General features: G+C 42.3%; 2 protein-coding genes across 2 annotated transcripts in view; one reads left to right on the top strand and one right to left on the bottom strand.

The window, feature by feature from the left end:
- The window catches only part of LOC124993589 (EGF-like and EMI domain-containing protein 1), a 623,779-nt gene that overhangs the window by 482,028 nt on the left and 114,247 nt on the right, over window positions 1-27,504 (bottom strand). The window lies entirely within an intron of this gene.
- LOC124992762 (palmitoyltransferase ZDHHC19-like) lies at window positions 10,574-12,797 on the top strand. The gene is made up of 4 exons (XM_047564018.1): window positions 10,574-10,704; window positions 11,038-11,159; window positions 11,683-11,822; window positions 12,537-12,797. The coding sequence occupies exons 1-4, from the start codon at window positions 10,574-10,576 to the stop codon at window positions 12,795-12,797; spliced, it is 654 nt and encodes a 217-aa protein (XP_047419974.1).

The following is a 27,504-nucleotide window of genomic DNA, read 5'->3' as shown; positions in this document are numbered from 1 at the left end:
ACGAGAGACACATTAAACTACTCCACAAAATAGAAAGTGAACTTATTTGTTATTAGATCTAGTTGTCTGTGTGCACTTATGTGTATTCTTTTGGATTGTGTTGTTTGTGTGTGTGTGTGTGTGCGTGAGATAGAGAGAAAGACAGGCAGAGAGAGAGAGAGAGAGAGAGAGAGAGAGAGAGAGAGAGAGAGAGAGAGAGAGGAGAGGGATAGAGAGGAGAGGAAGAGAGATTGTGTGGGTTATCAGAGAGAAATCAAACCCAGGGCCTTATACATGGTAGGTAAGCATTCTACTACTGAGCTACATCCCCTGACCTTTATTATCTTCAGACATGCCCTCAGTACATTGATCAAGGTGGCCTCCAACTTGTGGTCCTCCTGTCTCAGCCTCTCACATAGACTCCCAAGGTGTTACAGGACTTCACTGCCATAACTGGTTTATGATGTTCTATATGCAACTTCTTGTCATCTGCAAATAGATATTTTTTGTTCTTTCTCTAAGTGGAAATTTAAAAATCTTTCTTCTTGCCTTATTTCTGTGGCTATAACTTTTAATAAATATGCTGTTAGTTTTTTTATAAATGCCCTTTGTCAGGTTGAGGAAGTTTCCTTTTATCTTTGTCTTTTTTTTTTCTTGTATACATGCATTTGCTTTTAATTATGGAAAAGTATTAAATTTTGTCAAATATTTTCTACATCAAATGATTGAGTTGAATTTTTTCCTTCACTATTGATGTGGTGTACTACATAATTGACATTATTCCAAGTTTTAGTTTTTAATACTTAATAGCTTGACTGACTAGGTCAAAGACACATAGATACTATGTTCATGAAACTGAGGGGAAAATCAATCTATGAACTAACTACACAGTATGTGATAACAAAATGGATTAAAATATAAAACATTTCTACATGTAGTAGTTAGGTGTAAAAAATCACTCTAAACTTAGGAAAATGATGTTCCAGATTTCAGTGTAAACTACTAGCATCCTTCAACTCTTTTGTGTGGCAATATCTTCTTTCTGTTTTCATACTCTTGCACCTCAGCCTGAGTTATGAGTTCTGGACTGCTTTTCTCCAATCTCAGATATGATTACCAATATTGTTGAATCATTCTTGCATTCCTAGGATAAACCCCAGTGACAATGATATATAATCTTTTTAATATGTTGCTGAACTTCAGTATTTTTTTAAAAGGACATTTGTATCTGTACACATGAAGGGTATTAGCCTTTTTTTCCCCTGTGATATCTTTGTCTGGCTTTGGTATCAATATTGGTCCTATAAAATGAGCTGGGAATTGTTCCTTCTTCTTCTACTTTCTGGTAAAGTTTGAGAAGAAGTGGTGTCTGTTCTTTAAATGTCTGGTATAATCTACCAGTGAACCCACAGTCCTTTTTAGAAGAGCTGACTAAGTTGTAAAAGTTGCTGATTTTCTCCAGGGGCCAAAGGAATCTCTAGAGGGTAAAGAGGACATCTACTGGTCATTAGATAATTAACGCCCTTTTCCTGGAGGACTTCATGGAAGGCATGAATTGAAAATGCCTCCTTTGGCAAGATGGCGGCCTAGAGGGAGACTGCACCCGCTGTCGCTCCAGAACCCAGGAGTTAAGAAGGGGAGGCATTGAGAGACTCGGACTGAAATAGAGCCACGGGTGAGTCTGCCCACTGGGTAAAGCGCGGCCTGGGTGGCAGGCCCAGATAGAGGTGGCTTATCGGAGCCGGGCAGGGCAGCTAGAGTCTTCCACAGGCAGCCCTGCGCACTCCGGAGGTGGGCCCCGCCCACAAAGCCAGCTTCTCCAGGTTCTCGGAACGGAACTGGCCCGCTAGTGAGAGCCTTTCTGACCAGAACAAGCTCCGAGTCCCGGAGCCAGCGCATCGCAGCGTACTCCGGCACGCAAGCAGATTCAGGGACCAGATAGGGCAGCCAGAGACTTCCCCAAGTAGTCTGGACCCCTGCGGTGGGAGGTGCCGTTCAAGGCTAGTTTCTCGGAGCTGACCGCCCAGTGAGAGACTTTCTACATAGAACCAGCCAGAAGCCCCCGAACCAACAGAGAGCCTCGATCCGCAAGCAGCCTCTGGGATCAGGGCAGGGCAGCCAGAGACCTCTTCAGGCGGCTCTGCCCACTCCGGCTGCAGGCTCTCTTCACGGGGCGATCCAAGATGGCGGCCTAGAGGGAGACTGCACCCCCAGTCGCTCCAGAACCCAGGAGTTAAGAAGGGGAGGCATTGAGAGACTCGGACTGAAATAGAGCCACGGTGAGTCTGCCCACTGGGTAAAGCTCGGCCCGGGTGGCAGGCCCAGATAGAGGTGGCTCATTGGAGCCGGGCAGGGCAGCTAGAGTCTTCCCAAGGTAGCCTTCCACACTCCGGCAGTGGGCTCCTCCCACACGGCCAGCTGCACGGTGCAGGCCCACAGTGAGAGCATTTCAGCACAGAGCCAGTTCCAAATCGTGGAACCAGTAGGGGGCTAGGGGCAGTTTTCTTCGGATGTGCTGCTTTATCAGATTCCTCCAAGACATCAGGCTACTGAAGGCTGGGAGGTGATACACTGGAAATCTACCGGGACACTGTAAGCCAATAGCGGAAAACTGCAATATCTCAGGGTCCCACTGACAACTGACCAATATGAGAAAACAAGGGAAGAAAATGTCCCAAAAAAACCTAGATACTACATCAATAAAACCCAATGACAGCACAGCAGAAGAAATGTCAGAAAGGGAGTTCAGAATGTATGTAATTAAAATGATCAGGGAAGCTAATGAGGAGATGAAAGAGCAAATGCAGGCATTGAAGGAGGAGATGAAAGACCAAATGCAGGCATTACATGATCGCACCAATCAACAGTTAAAAGACCAAATACGGGACGCAAGAGATCATTTCAATAAAGAGTTAGAGATACTGAAAAAAAAACAAACTGAAATACTTGAAATGAAGGAAACAATAAACCAAGTTAAAAACTCCATAGAAAGCATAACCAATAGGATAGAACACCTGGAAGACAGAACCTCAGACATTGAAGACAAATTATTTAATCTTGAAAGCAAAGTTGGCCAAACAGAAAAGATGGTAAGAAATCATGAACAGAATCTACAAGAATTATGGGATATCATGAAAAGGCCAAATTTAAGAATTATTGGGATTGAGGAAGGCTTAGAGAAACAAACCAAAGGAATGAACAATCTATTCAATGAAATAATAACAGAAAATTTCCCAAATCTGAAGAATGAAATGGAAAACCAAGTACAAGAGGCTTATAGAACTCCAAACATACAAAATTACAACAGACCCACACCAAGGCACATTATTATGAAAATACCTAACATAAAAAATAAAGACAGAATTTTAAAGGCCGCGAGAGAAAAGAATCAAATTACATTCAGAGGGAAACCAATAAGAATATCAGCAGATTTTTCAATCCAGACCCTAAAAGCCAGAGGGCCTGGAACAACATATACCAAGCCATGAAAGAAAACGGATGCCAACCAAGAATCTTATACCCAGCAAAACTTACCTTCAAATTTGACGATGAAATAAGATCCTTCCATGATAAACAAAAGCTAAAGGAATTTACAAAAAGAAAGCCAGCATTACAGAACATTCTCAGCAAAATATTCCATGAGGAAGAGATGAAAAACAACGATGCAAATCAGCAACAGGAGGCGCTAGCCTAAAGGAATAGCCAAATAAAGGAGAAACCAAATCATGTCAAAAACAAATATGAGTCAATTGACTGGGAATACAAATCATATCACAATAATAACCCTGAATGTTAATGGCTTGAATTCATCAATTAAAAAGACACAGACTGGCAGATTGGATTAAAAAGAAAAATCCAACAATATGCTGCCTGCAAGAGACTCATCTCATAGAAAGAGACACCCATAGACTAAAGGTGAAAGGATGGGGAAAAACATACCATGCACACAGACACAGCAAAAAAGCTGGAGTATCCATCCTCATCTCAGAAAATGTGGACTTCAAACCAAAACTAGTCAGAAGGGATAAAGAAGGACATTACATGCTGCTTAAGGGAAGCATAAATCAGCAAGACATAACAATCATAAATATCTATGCCCCGAACATTGGCTCATCCACGTACGTCAAACAAATCCTTCTCAATTCCAGAAATCAAATAGACCACAACACAATAATACTAGGCGATTTTAACACACCTCTCTCACCACTGGACAGATCGTCCAAACAAAAATTGAATAAAGAAACTATAGATCTCAACAACACAATCAGCAATTTAGACTTAACAGATATATATAGAATATACCATCCAACAAAGAACGAATACACTTTCTTCTCAGCAGCACATGGATCCTTCTCTAAAATAGACCATATTTTATGCCACAAAGCTACTGTTAGCAAATACAAGAAGATAGAGATACTACCTTGTACTCCATCAGATCATAATGGATTGAAATTAGAAATAAATGACAGAATAAAAAACAGAAACTTCTCCAATACCTGGAGACTAAATAATACACTATTATATGATGAATGGATAACAGAAGACATCAGGAGGGAAATAAAAAAATTCTTAGAAGTAAACGAGAACAAAGACACATCATATCAAAATCTCTGGGACACTATGAAAGCAGTACTTAGAGGAAGATTTATTTCATGGGGTGCATTCAAAAAAAGAAGTAGAAATCAACAAATAAACGACTTAACACTACAGCTCAAAGCACTAGAAAAAGAAGAGCAGACCAATACCAAAAGTAGTAGAAGACAGGAAATAGTTAAAATCAGAGCCGAAATCAACGAAATCGAAACAAAAGAAACAATTGGAAAAATTAACAAAATAAATAGTTGGTTCTTTGAAAAAATAAATAAAATTGATAAACCCTTAGCCACACTAACAAAGAGAAAGAGAGAGAAAACTCAAATTACTAAAATTCGGAATGAACAAGGAACCATCACAACAGACACGAGTGAAATACAAAACATAATTAGAAGCAATTTTGAAAATCTATACTCCAACAAAAAAGAAAACCTCGAAGACATCAACAAATTTCTAGAGACATATGAATTACCTAAACTGAACGAGGAGGACATAATAAACCAATTTCAAGCAATAAAATAGAAGAAGTCATCAAAAGCCTACCAACAAAGAAAAGTCCAGGACCAGATGGGCTCTCAGCCGAGTTCTACAAAACATTTAAAGAAGAGCTCATTCCAATACTCCTCAAACTATTCCATGAAATAGAAGAGGAGGGAACCCTCCCAAACTCGTTCTATGAAGCCAATATCACCCTGATACCTAAACCAGACAGAGACACATCCAGGAAAGAAAATTTCAGACCAATATCCTTAATGAACATCGACGCAAAAATTCTCAACAAAATTTTAGCAAATCGCATACAAATATACATTAAAAAGATAGTGCACCATGATCAAGTGGGTTTTATCCCAGGGATGCAAGGTTGGTTCAACATTCGGAAATCAATAAATGTCATTCACCATATCAACAGACTTAAAGTTAAGAATCACATGATTATTTCAATAGATGCAGAAAAAGCATTTGATAAAATACAGCATCCCTTCATGCTCAAAACACTAGAAAAAATTGGGGTAGTGGGAACATTCCTAAACATTATAAAGGCAATCTACACTAAGCCCATGGCTAATATCATTCTAAATGATGAAAAACTGAAAGCGTTCCCCCTAAAAACTGGAACAAGGCAGGGATGCCCTCTTTCACCGCTTCTATTCAACATCGTCCTTGAGACTCTAGCCAGAGCAATCAGACAAACGAAAGAAATTAAAGGGATACGAATAGGAAAAGAAGAACTCAAACTATCCCTGTTCGCTGATGACATGATTATATATTTAGAGGAACCTGGAAATTCCACCAGAAAACTTTTAGAACTCATAAGTGAATTCAGTAAAGTAGCAGGTTACAAGATCAATGCTCATAAATCCAATGCATTTTTATACATAAGTGATGAATCTTTAGAAAGAGAAATTAGGAAAACTACCCCATTCACAATAGCATCGAAAAAAATAAAATACTTGGGAATCAATCTCACAAAAGTGGTGAAAGACCTCTACGATGAGAACTGCAGAACACTAAAGAAAGAAATTAAAGAAAACCTTAGAAGATGGAAAGATCTCCCATGTTCCTGGATAGGAAGAATTAATATTGTCAAAATGGCTATACTACCTAAAGTGCTATACAGATTCAATGCAATTCCAATTAAAATCCCAATGATGTACCTTGCAGAAATAGAGCAAGCAATTATGAAATTCATCTGGAAGAATAAAAAACCCAGAATAGCTAAAGCAATCCTCAGTAGCAAGAGCGAAGCAGGGGGTATTGCAATACCAGATCTTCAACTCTACTACAAAGCAATAGTAACAAAAACGGCATGGTATTGGTACCAAAATAGACAGGTAGATCAATGGTACAGAATGGAGGACATGGACACAAACCCAAAGAAATACAATTTTCTCATACTAGACAAAGGTTCCAAAAATATGCAATGGAGAAAAGATAGCCTCTTCAACAAATGGTGCTGGGAAAACTGGAAAACCATATGCAATAGAATGAAATTAAACCCCTATCTCTCACCCTACACAAAACTCAACTCAAAATGGATCAAGGACCTCGGAATCAGACCAGAGACCCTGCATCTCATAGAAGAAAAAGTAGGTCCAAATCTTCAACTTGTTGGCTTAGGATCAGACTTCCTTAACAGGACTCCCATAGCACAAGAAATAAAAGCAAGAATCAACAACTGGGATAGATTCAAACTTAAAAGCTTTCTCTCAGCAAAGGAAACTATCAGCAATGTGAAGAGAGAGCCTACAGAGTGGGAGAATATCTTTGCCAACCATACCTCAGATAGAGCGCTAATTTCCAGAATCTATAAAGAACTCAAAAAACTCTACACCAAGAATACAAATAATCCAATCAACAAATGGGCTAAGGAAATGAACAGACACTTCACAGAAGAAGATGTACAAGTAATCAACAGATATATGAAAAAATGTTCAACATCCCTAGTAATAAGGGAAATGCAAATCAAAACTACCCTAAGATTTCATCTCACCCCAATTAGAATGGCGATTATCAAGAATACAAGCAACAATAGGTGTTGGCGAGGATGTGGTGAAAAAGGAACACTCATACATTGCTGGTGGGGTTGCAAATTAGTGCAGCCACTCTGGAAAGCAGTGTGGAGATTCCTCAGAAAGCTTGGAATGGAAACACCATTTGACCCAGCTATCCCACTCCTTGGCCTATACCCAAAGGACTTAAAATCAGCATACTACAGAGACACAGTCACATCAATGTTCATAGCTGCTCAATTCACCATAGCCAGATTGTGGAACCAACCTAGATGCCCTTCAGTTGATGAATGGATAAAGAAACTGTGGCATATTTATACAATGGAATATTACTCCGCAATGAAGAATGATAAAATTATGGCATTTGTAGGCAAATGGACGAAATTGGAGAATATCATGCTAAGTGAGATAAGCCAATCTCAAAAAACTAAAGGACGAATGATCTCGCTGATAAGCGGATGAGGACATATAATGGGGGTTGGGAGGGGTTAGCATTAGGTTTAGGGTTAGGTTTAGATTTAGGCTAAGGAGAGCGGTAAGAATGAAGGAAAGAAGGACTGTATAGAGGGAAAAGAGGGGTGGGAGGGGTGGGGGGAGGGGAAAAATAAAATAAACATCATTACCCTATGTAAACGTTAAAAATAAATAAACAAAAAAAAAAAAAAAAAAAGAAAATGCCTCCTTTGCACAGTAACAACAATGGGGAGAAGCCCTACAGGCTTGGAAAGTCTTGAAATGTGATCAAAGGGAATCTAGTCGTTTCTTTAGGAACCTGTCCATGTGAAATGTCTCTCAAGGGCTGAAATCTGATCAGTGAGGGGAGGGGAATGCTCAGGAAGACTGCAGTTTGGCTCATCTGAAGGTGTGTGTCACTGGGGCTTTTGGAGAGCACCTTTTTCATCAACCAGTCACTACAGGATGCCCCATAAGGGTGGTTAGGAGAAGAGTCGGGGAGAAATATTTGATGTTCACTGGGGAGTGACCCTGGCCAGAATCTCACAGTGGCACCAACCCTTTGTCCATCCCCACACATCCAGAAGCAGACCTGGATCACGAACACTGTGAACTCACACCAGACACGCTCCCAGCCTGGACAGGATAGTGAGAGAGGGCTTTGGCAGACCCCCACGTGCCCGACCTGCAGCACGGGTAATTAGAGGCCACACAGGCCAAGAATCCTGGCACCCGAGTCTTGAAGAGGGCAGCCGGCACTAACTGCATTCAATTAGTCAGGTGGGCATTTTGTCCTCCAGAAAGAAAGACAGAAAGGCACACCTCAGAAAGAAGTGGGGTGTGGAGGAGCTTACCCTGGTGGTGATCTGTGCAGAGCCCACATCTGAAACCAGTCTTGAAAATCAGGATCGGGTCCCATTCTCCCGACCCCAGGTGTTGAAGATTAAACCACCAAAAATGCCAAGGCAAGAGCAAGAAGTTTTATTTAAAAAAACAGAAGAGAAAGACAGAGAGAGAGGGACATCTGAAGAAGCAGGGGTCCAGAGATGGTGGCCCAGGGAGTGGGGATGTCATGAACCCTTTACTAGATTTCAGGGTTTCCATTCTCTCATGTCCCCCTACTCCCATTCTGCCTAAGGGGCAAAAAGGTGGGAAGGGAACCTTTCTGGTACCTCTCTCTATTTTCTACAAATGCCCAGAAAGGCAGGAAGGGAGCCACCAAGAGGGTACACAGTAACAACTTCTTGATGGTAGAAACAGTTCCATGGGGGCAGATAAACGTGGGGGAGGTTATGGAGGTATTAGCCTTTTATTTCCTTTTGAATCAGCCCCCATCTTCCTGACCTAATTATTTAATATCTACACTGACTGTCCTTTTGACCTGGTCTCAATGCCACCAGTCTTGCTCTAGGTTTAATCAATTTAATTTCCTTGATCAGGCATAGTGGCTCATACCTGTGATCCCAGCAGTTTGGGAGGCTGAGGCAAGAGGATCTCAAGTTCAAAGCCAGTTTCAGCAACTTAGAGAGACCCTGTCTCAAAGTACAAGGGATGGGCTCCATGCCCCTGGGTTCAATCCCCAGTTCAAAAAGGTGCTGGGCACTACATATGGTCTTTGAACCTCTGTGCAATTCCTAGCATCTCATCACTGACAACTCACTCAGTTGGTGGTAGCAGTTCTATGGTGAAATTGATGTCACCTGGATCACATGCCTCTGTCATCACTGTGAGAGAAGTCACAAGTATTTAGCCATTTTTAGCTCCAACTGGGATGGGAAAATGTTTTCAGCCCCTCACCAAGACTAATGATAGGAAGAATCCACCAAACCCAGAGGCTCCCAGGGGCTCATTGGCCAATACGATGACACATGTCAGTGTAACAGAAACCCAGTTACCTTCTCATAATATGCAGCTCAGGGGGATGCAGTTGAGGGATAGGACAGGGACTCAACAAGGTCACAAGTTGTGTCCGGGTATCATGACTTACGGCCCCAAGGGTCCCAGGTGGCACCCCAGACAGCAGGTCTATCTTTGAGACAGGAAGAAGGGGCACAGAGCTCTGCCAACTGCATCATCTTCCCTTTCATTGAAAAGGCAAAAGCTTTCCCAGAAATCCTCAACTGACATTTGCACACACCTCTTTAAACAAACTTGTGTCATAAAGCCTACCCAGGTAATGAGAGAGATGGGCAAGTTATTTAGTGGGGTAGATTTCTACTTCCTTCCAAAAACTGGAACTCTGTTAATACAAAACAAAACAAAAACAAAAACAAAGAAGTGGAGATAGGATAAGCAATGAGCACTTTCTGCTTCAATTAGCACCAGGCCTGAAAGGATGATGAGAATCGGCCAAATTCTCCCCATGCCAACTCCCCGGAGACTATGTACTAGCTTGCTTCCTCTTATTTTGCTCTAAAAAATACTCAAGATTGGGTGCTTTGTAAAAAGATGATGTTATTTTGCCCAGAGTCCAAGATTTGGCAGCCCCTGTAACCGAGCTTTGGTGAGGGTCATCCCAACATGGTGAATGGCATCATGGTGGGAGGACATGTGAGGGGAAGAGGCTGCCTGGCCAGAAACTTGGGGAGGGACCAGTTGAGTTGCTCTTCTCAGAACAACCCACTCTCACAGGAACCACTGGGGGCCATGAGAAGCACATCACTCCCTTCCGAGGGCACCATTCCCAGGGAAGGAAACACCTCACACTAGGCCGCAACTCCTACAGCTTCTACCACCTCAACACTGCCACACTGAGGACCAAGTGCCCAGCCTGTGAAACTATGGAGGACAAACCACATCCACATCATCACATGCTCCAGCACAGCCAACATGGACAGAGCAGGATGTCCAGTGTGCAACAAGTGAGTTTGTGGGGGTGGGGGAAGGGTGACCTCAGAAGTCACTGGAAGCAGTCCAAACCCCACCAGAACCTCACACTTGATACTTCTTTCCTTCCCTACCATTGTCATGGCACTCTGGGTGGGAACCTAACACAGATAACACTTGGTTCCCATTTCCCAAAAGAATCAGGCATAGCCATGACTGTCTCTGAGGATGTGATGCCCCCTGGCGAACCTGAGGTTGGCAGTACTTGGTTCACACCAAGTCTTTTTGCCTCCTTTGTCATCATGATGCTCCTCAATGTGAGTGCAGCTTTCTTCGCCTACCCGTGAGTCTCCCATGGAAGCTCTCAGGCTTCTTACAAAGAGATAAAAGAGAAAATAGACAATGATAGTGAAGAGGCAGGGGAGTGGGGACAGAGGGTCAGGAGGGAAAGAAGGATATACAGTTAGCAGCTCAGAGGTCTAGAGTGCCTGAGGCATCTAGGGAACTGCGGGTGGCTGGGAGTGCTGGTGACATTAGCTGGAGTCTCCATGGTGTGTCTCTAGCCTGGATATTTACCCCTGTCCTTAAGGTCTGTGAGTCCAACCTCAGGTGAGCCAGGCCTCGTGGGGAGCTCTGGGTTGGCCCAGACTAGAAGTGAGTCTGGCTCTGGTTTCAGATGCAGATGGCTGGTGGGCAATGGGGAGTGGGCTTTTGTCCTGGTCACCGGCCCTCTATTCCTAATGAGCCTCTGGAGCCTGGTATCGTTGAACATCTCGGACCCAGGCATTTTACATCGAGGTAAGTCCTCAGAAACCTGGGAGAAGGAGTGGTACCCCAAGGGCTGATGCCCACAGGGGTGATTTCTAAAGTGTGAAGCCCACCTATGGGCTCAGGATCCCTGACTCCACGTCATCATGACTTAGGCCCTGGCACTTCATTTCCCAAGCCATTGAGGTGTGAGAAAACAGAATCCTGGAGGTTTCCCAGTTACTTTAGAAGGGAGGACTGGGCAGGCTGGCAGGAGAGGCCAGCAGGCTCTTCCAAAGCACAGTTCACTCTTGCTCCTTCCCATTTCACACACGACATCCAGCACTGATCTCTCTTCCCAAGGGTGGAGCTCTGCAGAGAGCGCTTCTGGCTGGAAAGCCCTTCTCTTTGACTGCCAGCCCATCTGAGTGGTCAGCTTGCTCAACATGGACCAGGATTCCCCTGGACACCTCCTCCCCACCCTTCTTCTTGCCCAGTGATGCTATGGGGCTGCTCCAAGCAGCAGGGTGAAGGAAGGGCCTCCTGACACTGCCCAAAACTCTTCCCATGCCAGGCTCCTTGGAGCAGGACCCGGAAGCAGGACACACTGCCTGGATGTTCAGTCACGCATTCCAGATGCCCTGGTGTCATCAATGCAAGTTCCACCGCACACCTCGCACCCTCCACTGTGCGACCTGTAACATCTGCGTGGAGGTGAGGACTCCTCCTCCCTGTCCACTCACCAACCCAGCCTGGGGCACCTGGTCCGGACTGGGAACCTCACAGCATAAGTGGGCCAGAGGTGGGTATGAGACTGTCTTCTCAGACTGATAAGGGTGGCTCTCTGCCACACTTGGTCACTCATATCTGTTATCACCACTGTGTCTGCACCTGTCCTGAGAGACAGGCCTTCTTTGCACAGATGCTGACAAGCAAAGGGTATCACATCTGTGCTGAGCCTGGTGGAGTCAGTGGAGGAAAGGCAGCCCCTGTCCCATCCCCTGCTTGCTGATACTCGATACCCAGATCCTAGGCCAGGTTCTGCCCTGTAGGGGATCTTTGCCTGTCTTCTCTGAGTGTCCAAGTTGGAGGGGTTCCTGAGTTCTGAGTGCTCTTCTCTCATGTGCACACCCTGGACGGACTTCCAAGTGCAGAAGGCTGGTTGGGTATGAGAGTTCTTTACATCCTTGTCTAGTATCTGAGAAAATAGAAGACCAGAGTTATTCTATACCCTGCTCCAAGTGACACCAGGCAGGTCTTATCTCTAAAGACCTCACTCATGACAGGTGATCTCATGAGCCATGGAGTCCAAACTATGTTCTATCAATGGAAATGCCAGGTTCTTCAGGAGCTGGGAGCCCGTGTGTAGGGCAGAGTAGGTTGCACAGAATTTGGGGGGACTTGACTTTTGGGTGTAATGGAGGCTAGGAGTCTGACCATCACTCAAGGTGGGTCAACAACTGTATTGGGCATCGGAACATCCAGTGGTTCCTGCTCCTGCTGGTGTCCCTGTCTCTCTACCTGGTTGCCCTTCTGGTGACCTGTGTCATCTTCCTGGTGTGCACCACAGGCATGCCATTGTCCACGGACAAAACCATGGTGTATCCAACACAGTCCCAAGGGCCCACACTGGGAACTCCACATGCTGTGGATAGGGAGCGACAAACAGCCCAGGGACGGAACTCCTAGCGAGGACTGATGTGGGCGGGTCTAGAGGGAAAAGTCTCTTGGGAGGACCTGACAAGGTCATGTTGAAGGTAAGTGGGGTCAGGGAGACAGGCAGAGTAGGATGGACGGTAGAGTTAAGACTCTAGCAGGCCCTGGCAGAGGGGTAATGCAGGTAGAAATGGGATAGGCAGGAGGACGGCCCCGTGGAGTAAGGTTTCTGCTGGGTGGACTGTCCAGTCCAAGAAGGAAGAGTCAGTGGGTGGGGTCCTATGGGGGCGAGGCCAAGGGCGGAGCCTGGCCAAGGGGCGGGGCCAGTGAGGTATTCTCCCAGGGCTTGGCTTCTTAATCTGTGCACAACATCATCGTGGCTGTATGCACCACTGGCGCCCTGCTGCCTGTCATCTTTGAGCTACTGGTCCAGGCTTTTAGCCGTGAGCACCACCAGGCGCCTGTATGAGGTCCAGGTAAGCAGGGCTGAGTGCCTATGCCCGGATACCCGGCTGGGCTGAGACATCTTGTGCCTCTGCCACCTGGCACGTTCTGGGCTTTCTGCACTGCCCCGGGCCCTGATGCTGCCTCATTAGTCCTTCCACACCCACCTCTTAAGATGCAGCTCAGGTCTCTTCTCCCCTGGAGCCGGTGGTCACTCTCCCTCCTGCAGTGCATTGCTTCCAGAGCCTACTGTGTGCTAGGCTGCGTGTTCATTGAGGGAGGGGATAGAGGTGAGTCAGTGCATCTGGCACTTGTGTAGATAGGCAAGCTGCAATCAGTGACACCAGGCAGACCCCCAGGGACACTCCTGAGAGGGGGTGGGTCCTGAGTGGTGCAGCAGACTGGAAGAAACTGAGTCTGTCCAGGCCTGCAGTGTAGAGTAGGACAGGCCACTCTATGCATCCCAGGTATGATTTTGGAGAGGCAGAGGACAGGAGGACATTGCCTGTGAGAGGCGAACTGTTGCAAAAAGGCAAGGAACCCGAAAGTAGGCTGTTGAGGGAATGATGAGGATAAGGCTCTAATTCAAGCACAAGATGGCACGGGCCATGAAGTTGACCCTGTGGGGGTCCAGATTTGAAAGACCCAGAAAGTCAACAGTGGGATTTAGTGGGATGCAGTGAAAATCTGGGAGCCGTGGCAGGTTTTTTTGTTAAATCTTTTTCGAGGAATAATTTATACACAGTAAAATTCACCCTTTTTGTTCTATGGTCAGGGATTTTGATCAATAGATACAGTCCTGCACTCTCCACCATAATGAAGGTTACAGCAGTTTCATTACCCAGAAAATGCTTTCATCATCCTCAGTTGTCAGTTTTTCTCCCTAGTCCTTCTGGTTTTTCTTTTTCAAGAATCACCTTGTTAATGGAGTCTTTGTCATTTTAGTCTGGCTTCATTCATTTAGCACAATGCATTTGAGAGTTATCCATGTTATTGCTCATATCAGTAGTTTATTTCCTTTTATTGTTGTGTAATACTGAATGGATGCCCTACCGATTACCTGTACATTCATCAATGAAAGGATTTTAACTTTGCACCTAGTTTTTCCACATTTTCTTTGTTTTGTTTTGTTCTAATAGGTATTGAAGCCAGGGGTGCTTAACCAATGACCTACATCCCCAGTCCCATAGTCCCTTTATTTTTTTCTTTACATTTTTTTTTTTCTTTTTGAGTCAGGGTCTCACTAAGTTGCTTAGGGCCTCAATAAGTTGCTGAAGTTGGCTTTTGAACTTGCAATCCTCCAGCCTAAGCCTCCCAAGCTTCTCAAATTCAGGTGCGGGCCGTTTGTGCCCAGCTAGTTTTTCACAGTAATAAATAAAATTGCTAAAACCACTGGTGTACAGGTATGTCAGCATAAGTTTTCATTTCCGTTGGGTAATTCTTAGGAGTGCCATTGCTGAGGCATAAGGTAACTGTGTGTGGAAATTGATAGGAAATTGTCAAATTTTTCTTCCAAAACCACTGCACCACTCCTAATTTCTACCAGCAATGTATGAGAATTTGCTCCACATCCTCACCAACATTTGAGGCTATCTTTGGTATTTGTTTTACTTTTTCATTGTGTCCTAATAAATGAGCCAGTGGTATCTCATTCGTGCCCCAGTTTGTACTGTCCCTAATGAATGATGATGTTGAGCATATTTTCATGTCTTATTGGCTATCAGTATATCGTGGTTAAGTGTTTGCTCCAGTCTTCTGCCAATTAAAACAAACAAAAAGATTCTTCCTTACTGAGTTTGAAGCATTCTCTATGCTGGATTCTGATCTATGGTTTTGCAAAGCTTTTCTTGCAGTCTGTGCCTTGTCATTTCATTTTCTTCATAGCATGTTTCAAAGAGCAGGATTTCTTAGTGGTGGTGTTTTTCTAAGACCACGGATGGAATCGGGGGTGCTCTATAGTTAAGTTTCTCCCCTAGCATCTTTTGTTGTTCATTCCACATGGAAAATCATGTCATCTGTGAGGCACAATTTCATTATTTTCTTTCCAATTTGTGTGTCTTTATTTCTTTTTCTTTTTAGTGTTGACTAGGAATGATAGGAGTGGGCATTTTTGCCATGGAATTCCTTTAGTATGACAATAACTTAACTAAAGTCTCCTTCAGAAAGACTGGCAGGAAGCATCAATGGGGGAGGTAGGAGTTGTAGACCCTGAACACATGAAATGTCAGAGAAGCCCTGCTCATCACCTCCCAGCCTTTTGGTCACCCCCCCCCATCACAGCCATATTTGCTCCCCTGGACTTACAGGTGTGATCCACTGCAGCATACTAGTTTCTTAAGTGCTGTGAACCCCTTAAAGCAGTCAGAACCTCATAGAGAAAAAAGGTTCATGTTGTTTTTGACATGGTGGAATATTCCAGAGCTGTCCTGATTTGTGGAATCCTTGTTCCTTCTAGTGATGAATAGGGTTGAAAATGAGCATCTTCATGTGTGAGCCATGGGAGAGTTGGGGGGGAGAGTGGTGCTGCTGGATCCCTTTCCATTGTGACTGAATGTTTATAATTTAAATCCTTGAAGTTAGGGTGAGACTCATCCCAGTGTGGGAGGAGGACAGGGTAAGACTGATAGATGGAGTGGGGGGAGAGGAAGAAGTGAGAGGAGAAGCCAGTCAGGGAGGAGCTGACCTTTGAGCTTGACCTTTACTCCTTTGTGGTACTGAAGGCCTTCAGCCCAGACTCTCCTGGGCCCTGTGATTCTGACTAAGGAAATACAACTGGGCATCCCTGCGGCCACTGTCCTCCCAGATTGTGAAATTCACTGAAGGCACAGGGTTAGGAACAGTGAGGGGGGGAAGGGAAGTGGGAGCAGGGGTGACACTGACTGTGGAGCAGTTGAGCAGCAGAGGAAGAACCTATAGGGATCTGGAAAGACGGTGGTGGGAGGACGAGTGGGCCCCATGGAGACAGAGCAAGGATGCTGCTGGGGGGGAACAAGGTGAGGAGGGAACCCTGAGAAGGCAGGAGAGGGTGGTGCAGGGTCAGCACTGTCAGGGAGAGCTGCTCACAAGTGGGAGGAGGGAGGTGGCTCTTCCCAGGAGCCCTGGGAGGCAGGATCCCTGGGCCACTCTGGGCTTCCCTGCCCTTGGATTCTCGCTCCAGGCCTGAGTTGAACCCTGGCTCAGCTGACCAACTTAGGGAGGGTCACTGGGAGATGGCTGTGCAGAGTCCTGCTGTTTCTGAGCTCCTCTTCCCATCCCCGTCTCCCTTCAGGACAACAACCCATTCGACCAGGGTTGTATCAGAAACTGGCATGTCACCCTCTGCGCACCACTGGGGCCCAAGTAAGTTGGTAAACCAGAGGCTCAAGTGGTGGACCCTGGGGCTGGTGGGGTGGGGTGAGGCTGGGTCTTCTTCCCTGGTCCCTTACTTCAGCTCCCTGTCCCTGACCCTCACTGTTCTCATCCTTGGGGGTTTTCTCCAGGGCTCTCTGGGAGTCTCTGGGAACACCCCTCTTCCTTGCCTTTGTAGGTTCTTGTCCCAAGAAATGGGGTAGAGGGGAACCCTAGCCTGGATGGGAGCCCTGGATGTGATCCGGGGCTCTGTGCTGTCCAAGCTGAGGGGTGAGGGTGGTCAGGGAGAACAGGAAAGGTGTGTGGTGACCCCTTTCTTTGGGTCCGTCATTGCCCAGGTACATGTCAGAAGTTGTGTTGCTCCAGCAAGACTCGGGATCCAAGTGGGAGCCGATGGCGGCTCTGCAGTCACCAACATTCTCCCCAGAACACCATCGCCCACACCTCCCTGGGCCCAACTCTCAACCTGTGTCTTTTGACACATCTTATGAAGGAGCACCAGGGAGTGCAGTCATCTAGGTGAGGAGTAGTGGGTGTGCAGTGGACAGGGGTGTCTGTGGGCTGCACGTGTGTTGTTGGAGCCCCTGAGGTGGGGCTGGCCCTGCAGCTGAAGCACCTGGAGCTGAGGAGTGGGAGTATGGATGTGAGGGTGCAGGTCCAGGTCACAGGGCTTCAGAGCACACCCAGGTGTCCCTGAATAGACAGAGAGAAAAGACTGCTTGGCTAACTAGCTGGGTGGCCCTGGACCAGGTCCTTACCTTTCTGGGCCTCAGTTTTCTCAGGTATTAGTGAGGACTGAGTCTAGTCCAGGAGTTTATAATGTTTTAAAGGAGATTATTTTTGATTGGAAATTTTTCTTGAAGTCCCATGTGAAACATACAGATTGAGGAGTTAGTAGTGCAGTGGGGTGGGTAACCCACAGTGCCCCCCAAGGGCTCTTTTAGTCACTTGTGGTGCCAGTCCTCTTTCTGTCCTGCCTCAGGGGCTCAGGGACTTGACCGTGAGCTGTGGGTGGAGTTCAGGGAGAGCCCCATGTACTGACTCTTGTTTTTCTTCCCATCAGTCCAGTGCTGCAGTGGAAGGCCCACAGGGAGACTTGGTCTCCAATTCACCCCCTCCTTGTGATGTCTGGATATGGACATGCTGCCAGGATGTGAGCCCCACATCAGGCCTCTGAGGCCTGAGCCCCGACTCCCCTGTTGGGAGCACCCTGACCCCATGACTCTCCAACCCCCATAAAATTGTTTTTTGCTGATTCTATGGCTGCTCTGCCTGTCTGTTCTAGATTCAGAGAAATGTGTTTCCTGGGGGAGGCCTTGAGGGGCTGGGACAAGTACCTCCTGGAAGGGAAGAGAGATGCTCTCTGGACACCCAAGCTCATGAGTCCACACTCTCTGGCTCTTTGCCCTTGGGCAAGACACTTAGCATTTCTCTCATTCTTAAAATGTGGCATCAGTAATAATCACGCAACTGACCTTGTGGCCTTCCTGGAAAGGGCTGTAGCTGAGAGGAGAGAAAACCCACCAACCAGGAGAATATACATAGTGTACCTCAAACTATTTCACAAAATAGAAAGGAAACATATATTATTGAATTCTAGTTGTGTGTGTGCACATATCACATATGTATATTCTTTATGATTGTGTGTGTGTGTGTGTGTGTGTGTGTCAGAGAGAGAGAGAGAGATTGAGAGAGAGAGAGAAAGACACACTGAGAGGGAGAGATTGTGTGTAGTAGGGGATCTATTCAAACCTAGGACCTTATGCATGGTAGGCAAGCACTCTACCACTGAGCTACATCCTAAGTCTTTTTTTATTTTCAGACGTGATCTCACTTCATTGACCAAATTGGCCTCCAACTTCTGGTCCTCCTACGTCAGCCTCCCACATAGTCTCCCAAGGTGTTATAGGACTTCACTGCCGTAACTTGCTTAGAGTTTTCTATATGCAAATTCTTGCCAACTGCAAATAGAGACGACTTCTTTCTCTCTCAAGTGGATACTTAAAAAATTTTTCTTCTTGCCTAATTTCTGCGGCTTTAACTCTTAATACGTATAATGTTAGATTTTTTTCATAAATGCCCACTATCTGGTTGAGGAAATTTCCTTTTATCTTGGTTTTGTGTTTGTTTGTGTGTGTTTTTTAGTCATAGAAAGGCATTAGATTTTGACAAATGTTATTCTTCATAAAATGATTTTGTGTATTTTTTCCTTCACTCTTAATGTGATTTGTACTACATAATTAACATTATTCCAAGTTTTAGTGTTTAATAATTAATAGTATGAATGACCAGGTCCAAGACACAAAGATTCTACGTTCAAGAAACTGTGAGGAAAATCACTCTATAAACTACATAATATGTGATAAGAATGTGCATTATAATATAAAACCCTTCTACACATACTAGTTAGCTGCAAGAAACCATTCTTAGTTCAGGAAAATCGTGTTCCAGCTTTCAGTGTAAACTAGTAGCATCCTTCAACTCTTTTGTGTCATCATATCTTATGTCACACTCTTCCACTCCAGACTGAGTTATGAGGTCTGCACTGGTTTTCTCCAATCACAGATGTGATTACCAATATTTTCAATTCTTGCAATAATTTGATGAGTTGTGGTCTGACATGTATCTTGACAGAAGCATGTGCCTAGCAAGGTGAGATCCTGCCTGATATCTGAGTCGGTCTTGGCCATCTCCCCAGTTCCCAATTTGGTGATAATGTTTCAGACTATCAACTACAAACATATTTTGGGGTGGGGGGTGTACTGGGGATTTAACCAAGGGATGGTTTACCACTGAGTTTAATCCCAAATCCTTTTTATTTTTAATTGAATCATGTTTCATTATGTTGCTAAGGACCTGACTAAGTTGCTGAGGCTGGCCTCAAAGTTGCAATCCTCCTGTCTCTGCCTCCAGAGTAGCTTGGATTATAGGCATGCACCTCCATGTCCAGGTATCCTCCATTTTTATATGTTGAATCATTCTTGCATTCCTGGGATTAATCCCAGTGGCAAGGATATACAATCTTTTTAATATGCTGCTGACTTTGGGTGTTAGGGTTATTTTTAAAAGGTATTTGCATCTATACTCTTAAAGGATATTAGTCTTAGTTTTTCTCTGTGACATCTTTGTCTGGCTTTGGTATCAGGGTAATATTGGTCCTGTAAAATCAGTTGGAAATTGTTCCTTCCTCTTCTACATCTTGGTAGAGTTTGAGAATGAGTGGTGTCTCTTCTTTAAAGGTTTGGTAGAATTTACATAAGCACAGGAGAAAGTTGGATGACAAATACACTTAATTAATAGTTCTTATTAGGCGAGTATCATGGCTTTTTGGACATAATTCACTGCCTGACTTCACAGCAAATTTAAAAGCATGCATATGTGTATATATATATATATATATATATATATAATATACATATAATATCTATATTGTATATCTATTAAATATCAAGTGAAATTCAAATGAAGTATCTATAATTTGTAATAAGAAAATAATCACCAGCCGGCACAGTTGTGCACACCTGTAATCCCAGCAGCTCAGGAGTTGAGGCAGGAGGATCATTAGTTCAAAGCTAGTGTCAGCAACTTAACGAGGCCCTAAGCAACTTAGCAAGACCCTGTTTCAAAGTGAAAAATAAAAGTGGCTGGGGATGTAGCTCAGTGGCTAAGAATCCTGGGTTCAATCCCTGGTACCAAAAAACAAAAAACGAAAAGCAAAAAAGAGAAAAAAAAAAAATAACGTGAAATGATTACATATGACCAGTCAGAGGGCTAATTTCATTTAAATTAAAAACTCTTATTTCTTATTAAGGTGGAATTGTAAGTTCAGGTATAAACATTCATTATCTCTGCTTCAAACCTATAGTGATGAAATACACACAGATTTATATACTTTACATTTAATTTCATATGTAATATTTTTAAAAGATGAAATAATATTCAGAAACAAGATAAATATCTTGGATCAAAAAGGAAACAGGATGAGTAACTTAGGAGGCTTCTGGAATGACCAAAAGAACATTTTAAGGAGGAGTGACACTGCTCCACATATGTCAGGAGACTGGGGCCAGACTCCAGCGCCGACACCAGACTTCATGAAAGAGCCTCAACAAAATGGTGCCCATTGCCCAGGGCTATGACCACATTAAACTGTGGTCAGGTCAGTGGCAGTGAGCGGGAGCTGAGACTATTTCCCTGCCTATCTTTGGTCCAGGCATTCCCTGACTCAGTAGCAAGATTTTTTATCATATCAAGATTCTTGTAGGACTGGGAAAACCAAACTGCCAATGCATGATCTAAATATAAATACAGAAGAGCTTGATACAAGTAATGGCAACTAGGTAAGGAAGATACGATATGCTCAAAGAGAAGAGATCAAAAACGAAACAACAGCAATAAGAACAATAATAAAAAGACACCTAATTGAATTAGCCAAAAAACTTTCATGACACATGGGGATAGTATCATGAAGACAGCAGGCATCCCAAACAACGGAGAGAATTCACTTGGTGGGAATGCAAACAACAAAACTCTCTGGAATTTATTTACAAATGAATGTGTTTAAAACACTTGGATAAATAAAGATGGATAACATATAATTCAAATATAAGAAATTATTTTAAAAAATTACAAATCCACATCATAAGATCATGATGAAAACAGAGTTACAAATTGAAAAGCAGAGTCGAGTCACTGGAGTAAGCATTTTTAAAATGGAACTAATCCTGACTGGGAAACAGTTACAGAAATAATTATTCAACTGAAAGATTTTATCAAACAAATGAATGAAAACCATGACAAAAAAATGTTAGAGGATTTGAGAGGGCTAGTTTATTCAGGAAGAATAGGCTACATTGCAGAACAAATATCCTCCAAATCTCAGTGGCTTAATAAAAGTTTATTTATTACTCACTCATGGCCCTCTTCCATAACTGCTGAAGCAGAAGAAAAGAACGGGACAGTCACACAGGGGCTTCGTCCTTGTTTCCAAGTGGAAATAAGATATATAAGTTCTGCTCACAGTTTATTTGCAATAATTACATGGTTTTGCTTAACTACAAGGAACTAAGAGGTAGAACACACATACACACACACAAGCCCTTGAAGAAATAAACATTCAAATTGGTGAGCACTAGTAATTCACTTTGCTCCCACACACTGCAAATAGAAGTTTCAAAGTTTCAGAAGCAACAGGTCAAGAGAATGGTAAAGAATCAATATTGAAAAAACAAAAAAGGAGTAAATGATGACTGAGAAGTTTCAAAACTCGAGAAAAATGTTTTCTCACATAGAAGGTAGAAATTGGGAGAAAGAAGGAAAAATTAAATATAAATTCACATTTAGACTTATAATGAGACCTGTGCACTTTAAGGATAAAGACAAAACTTTCCAAACTTCCTAAAACAAAAGATAAATTGTCTATAGATAAGCGATGACTAGACTGACAACATCTTCTCACCAACTACAATTGCAATCAGAATATTCTAAAATGCTGAAAGGAAATACCTATTGATCTAAAATTATATGCTCAGCTCAACTAACCTTTAACGGTGATGACATCTTCCAGACATTCAAGGACAAGGAGAATACCATCAATGGACACACCATGCAAGAATTACTAAAGGATATTTTTCTGAAAGAAGAAAGTAACTATTAAATATATTTGCAATTCTAATTAAACACTGAGTATAAAAAATTAATTTAGAATTCTTTAAAAATTCCAGGCATTAGAAAGATAGCAAGAAAAGAAGGATGGGGATAGATAGATGGGGGCAGAATTTTTTGTCATGTTCTAGAGAGGGATTAAATGAATTTAGATGTTATTAGGAAAAATCATAATTAAATTTGATGTTGAATTGGAAGCTTTTACACATTAATATCCTCCAAATCCTATTTTGGGGGTTTCTATGACAAAAACAACAAAATAAAAACAAATGTTGTTGTTGTGATAGTTTCCTTTTTGTTTAATCATTATGAAGTGTCTAAGGACTGATTTGACTAATTTTAAAAGAATATTCAATTCTAGGTGCTGGGAAAGGAAAAGCAAGTAAGAGTCTATTTTCAGCAACAACATTTGTAAAGTTAATATCACAAGGTGCTCTACAGAGTAATGGAAATGGTGTCTCAAAAGGGAACATCATGGGGCTAGTGGAGCAGGCACTATCTGACTGAGGCTGGAGAGACAACGCACACACAGGACAGCAGGCAGGTGAGGGAGAACAGTTATGTCAGAAGTAAGAAAGGCACTAGTCAAGGCAGCGGTATACAGCGTGGGGCTGGGAATCAGCCTACCCTGGGCATCATCCACGGCTTCGTTTTCTACAAATAATACAAAACCATTCATAAGACTGAGTAAATGAAGCTCACCTCCTGATCATCACCATGCATCTGCAATTCTGTAAATATCAGTGACAAAATACCTTGAAAATAATATTGTGTTGTTCTAATTTCTAAACAATTATATAGATATTATTGAGTTTAATAAGAATAGCCATATACATATATGTTTCAAATTGGAACTTTTTAAAAATTAATCTTTTCATGAACACTGTATTCTGTATAGAAGTTCAGAGAACAACCAATAAAAAACTAACATCTACTGACACAACTAATTCCTAATAGATGAAGACTAAACTACACACATTCATCTCAAGTCTGATTTTTTTGATAGTTCAGTACCATTCAGTTTCCCTTCAGGTGCAATGTCTTCAACAGATGTAGTACTATCTGTTCCTACATTTAATCAGTAAATTGTAAATGAGCGACAGTAGCACAGTCTTGTACAGAACAAACGGAACTTGAAGTACTTTAATCCTGTCATTCTAGGTGACTACTTGGAATTTTTATATGTGTTTAAAATTTAAACAGTGAAGCAGTGCAAACTATAACATGTAACACTTTCATTTGCTAACTACAAATTCCATTGTATTTGTGGAATGTTTTATCATATTTGTATTAAACCTTAAAGTTAAAATATATTCTGATTTCAATGTTGCTTTCAACCTAAAGAACAAATCAAGAAAATAATAGCATTACTGATTATCCTGTGACTACTACCAGAAAATCATCTTGTTATGTAGAAAATAGGGTGTTAAAGAAAAAAAAAATCTGCTCTGGGTGTTAAACATGCTAAATATGCAAGCTAGGAAGTATGTAAGGTAGGAAATTATGGCTATGTGAGATATGGCGAGTCATATTTACTTCAAATAGCTTAAAAGTCAAAGTTTTGTCATTCACCATTCTATTTCATAGTGTGTCTTCATAAAATGAAGAAAGTGATCTGAATAAATGAAAAGTGCAGTATTTACTCTTGCTTTCATCTCATTAAATATATGGAGTCCTAGTTTCACAAACCAGCGAATAGGTTACAATGAAGTTGCTTTCATCAGATTCCTGGAAATTTCTCTATCATGGCCATCATACAGGAAGCCTGCTAAAGGTAAGATCTCTGGGCCTCACTGGAGAAGAGTTACCACACTGGGGTGCTCTCCAGCAGGCCCCACTCCCTGCCTTCCTAATTCTGCCACTTCATCCTAATCCAAGCCCACATTCCCTTTCCTCCCATCTCTTCCATCTCCTAATCATCCACAGAATAAGTGCTTTCTAAAACAAGGGCAGTATCTCCTTCTAGCAGGATCTCTGATGTAAGAAGAATTTTACCTCTGGCCAAACTACAGTGGCTCTTGTGCCTATTCTCCACCCACTGCGGATGCCTGACCATAGACCAAAAGAGACAAGCTTTTTACTACATGTAGGCTTTGGGAACTCACAGCTCATTCAACTGACAGTACCCTTCCTCTTACTTTCTTGTGCTCGACTCTTCCTTATTCCCTTAAAACCTCAGTTATTTCTGTTAGAAAGCATTCCCAGTGTATCTAGTAATAATTCCTCCTCCCCTTCATCCCCACAGATTTTCTTAACAAATGTGTTTGTGCAAATAGCATCTTTGAGCCTTGGATTCCTAATCTTCAAAATGGACATAACAATGATAGCAATCCTGTAGAATCCTGATGGTAAAACGAGCTGAGGAGGTGCATTTCAAACTACCTGACATGAATGCTTCAGTTCTTCTACTTCTTAATTCTGACTTGCACAAAAGCTAACAAATGTCACCCTCCAGGCACAGGACTACCTATTTTTATCCCCTTCTCCCAGGCTCCTACCTCTTCACCAGTAATGTGGTCTATGAGAGAAAATCAACTTTCCTTTTTTTTCTCTCTCTTTCTTCTGTTTTAATTGTACTGGTTCTTTTTAGTTGTACATTAGAGTAGAATCCATTTTGACATAATTATAAAAGCAGGGAATATATCTTGTTCAGATTCAGTCCCCAGTACCTCTCTTTTCCCTTTCCTCCCCCAATCCACTGCTCCTTTCCCTCTACTGATCTTTCTGATATTTACCTTAGTTATTTTTTTAATTAATTTCTTGTGGATATACACAATGGTGAGATTTCACTGTGGTATATTCATATACATACATAGAAAAGTTATGTCAGATTCTTTTCACTATCTTTCCTTTCCCATCCCTCCTCCCTTCCCTTCATTTCCTTTTGTCTAATCTATTCAACTTCTATTCTTTTTTTATTCCCCCTTATTGTGGGTTAATTTCCATATATCATTTGTTTCTAATAAGAAACAAAACCATAGTTCCTTGGACTACCAGATTTCTCAAACTCTAATTATTCAATATTGCTGTAATAAATTAAAAACTACTGTTCCTAAATTCAAAGATTTTTATCTTAGCATTCCTCATTTTTTTCCCCTCTCTCTCAACCATAAGCTTTAGAAGCACAAGGGCAAAAACTAGGAAGCAACTTCCTAAAAAAAGGATGAAGCTGTCAATCAATATTTCCCTAAATTTACCTGTTGCAATTGTCTGCAAAATATGACTAGCTCTTTAGCTTTCCTATCCTTAGTGTTAACCTACTATTGCTGCTTTATATTTGATTCCTTCCTGAGTTCTATAAAATCTGAGTACAGATTGAGAGCAAAATGTTTGCAATAACAAGCACTGATCATGAGAAGAGAAAGTTAAATCCAGAAAGAAAACTGCCTGTCCTGAACATGAAAACTAAGTCCAGAGTCTAAAATTAGCAAGCAACATGTCTCAATGTGCAACTATAACAAAGTGGAAGAGTGTGACTTAGTGAGAGAGTACCTCTGTAGATGTTAAGCAAACAAGCGTTGAAGTTCCCACCAACACCCAACCTGCCATGTGACCCTGATGAAAGGCTTAACCTTCTCCAAGTTCCTATCGCTCCTCAGCAATTGGGGATCATCACCATCTCAGAATCGGTGCAATCACTCAATAACCTAAGGTAATTCAAACACTTTGGAGCCACAGCTAACACAAGACAGGGGTTCCAAAAGTGAGCACCATTTTCATTGGTAGTAATTCTGAATGATGTTGAAAAATAATTCTCTTGATTTGTGTTTCTTTTGTATTTGTAAAAAGATAATAACTTAATATACTTTACAATGTAATTCTTTCTCTCTTTTTAACTTTTTTAATTGAAAAAGGATACCTACATAGGGAAGTACACAAACTGTCAATATACAGCTTGATAAATTGTCAGGGCATGACTTATCATGTGAATTTTACCCAGAAGACAAAGAGGACACAACTAATGGCCCAGGAGCCTCTATATTTCCCCACATCCAGGTCCAAACCCAAGGGTAATCAATACTCTTAATTTCTTAGACCATGCACTAGTTTTACCTATTTTTGAACTTCATGTAAACAAAATCATACTGCACATACTTTGTTGGGTCTGGGTTTCATTTACTCAACAATTATATCTGAAATCTACCCATATTGTTGTGTATAAATGAGTAAGTTTTGCAATTATATACTTAGAAAACTAAATATTTTTTTAAAGAATAGCCCTCAGAAAAAAAGTTATAGCTATATATTACTTACCCTTACCTGCTTGATTAATAACAACAAACACAGTAACACAATCCAATAAATGTCAGGTAGCATTCTTTGACTTTCACATAAAGTAATTTTTTAAAAATAATTTGTGGCCTCACCTCTCATTGCTTTTTGTATTCAGTATCCTGCACATGGGGACCATCTAAGAAAAGACGGAAGCTCATGAAACCAGAGAACACCACAAGGAGATCCATATGAACAGTAATTACTGTTCAAGTACATCTGAACTGTCATGAACAATAAGACCTTTGGGTTTTGTTCTGCCAGGCATAACAAGTACCTCCAATGTCACCCGTTTCCAAATTTGACTCCAACATGGGACAGAGGAGACTGGTGACAGATGGGCAAAATTTAGCATGCAGCTTGGACGGTCTTTGGGATGGAAGTCTTGTTATCTCTAACTTGCTGCCAAGTCCTGCATGTTGCTTTATAACAGACACCACTGGGAAACTCTGTAGCCTCAGCCAAAATCACAGACTTGAAAGAACCAGATCTCCTCGCTGTTGGTGTTTGTAACATCTCACCCACATCGGGCTCCGCTGCAGTAATGAAATAGTCACCAGTAGGCATCGGAATGTGAAAACGCATTTTGACACACCAGACTGAATTTTTTTTAGACTTAGGACAGTGGCTTACTGGATAGAAAATTCATCATTTCTAAATCAGTTCTTCTTTGGTTTACTGAAGTATTTTAAATTCATTGGTCTTAAGCACAAATCTTACTACAAATATCCTATTAGAATCATCTTTAAAGAACAATTTAGATGCTTAAAGTTGAATATCTAAAACTAGTGAACACATGTTAGGTGTACCCAATCTAAGTTTAAACAGAAGGAAATACTTTTTAGAATACTGGGTACTACCTATTGAGTTATATAGCATTAATCACTAATAATTCATGAATAAATTAACCATACGACTACAGTCTTCAGGCTTTTCTGGTCAGTTTACAGCAAGTAAATGTGCTATAAAATATTTCCTGATTGATACATACAAACATACATATTTCAAGATG

The sequence above is a fragment of the Sciurus carolinensis genome, chromosome 9 (genome assembly GCF_902686445.1).
Source record: "Sciurus carolinensis chromosome 9, mSciCar1.2, whole genome shotgun sequence".
Classification (NCBI taxonomy): domain Eukaryota; kingdom Metazoa; phylum Chordata; class Mammalia; order Rodentia; family Sciuridae; genus Sciurus; species Sciurus carolinensis.
The sequence above is the reverse complement of the archived record's forward strand: the minus strand, read 5'-3'. Positions and strand labels throughout refer to the sequence as shown.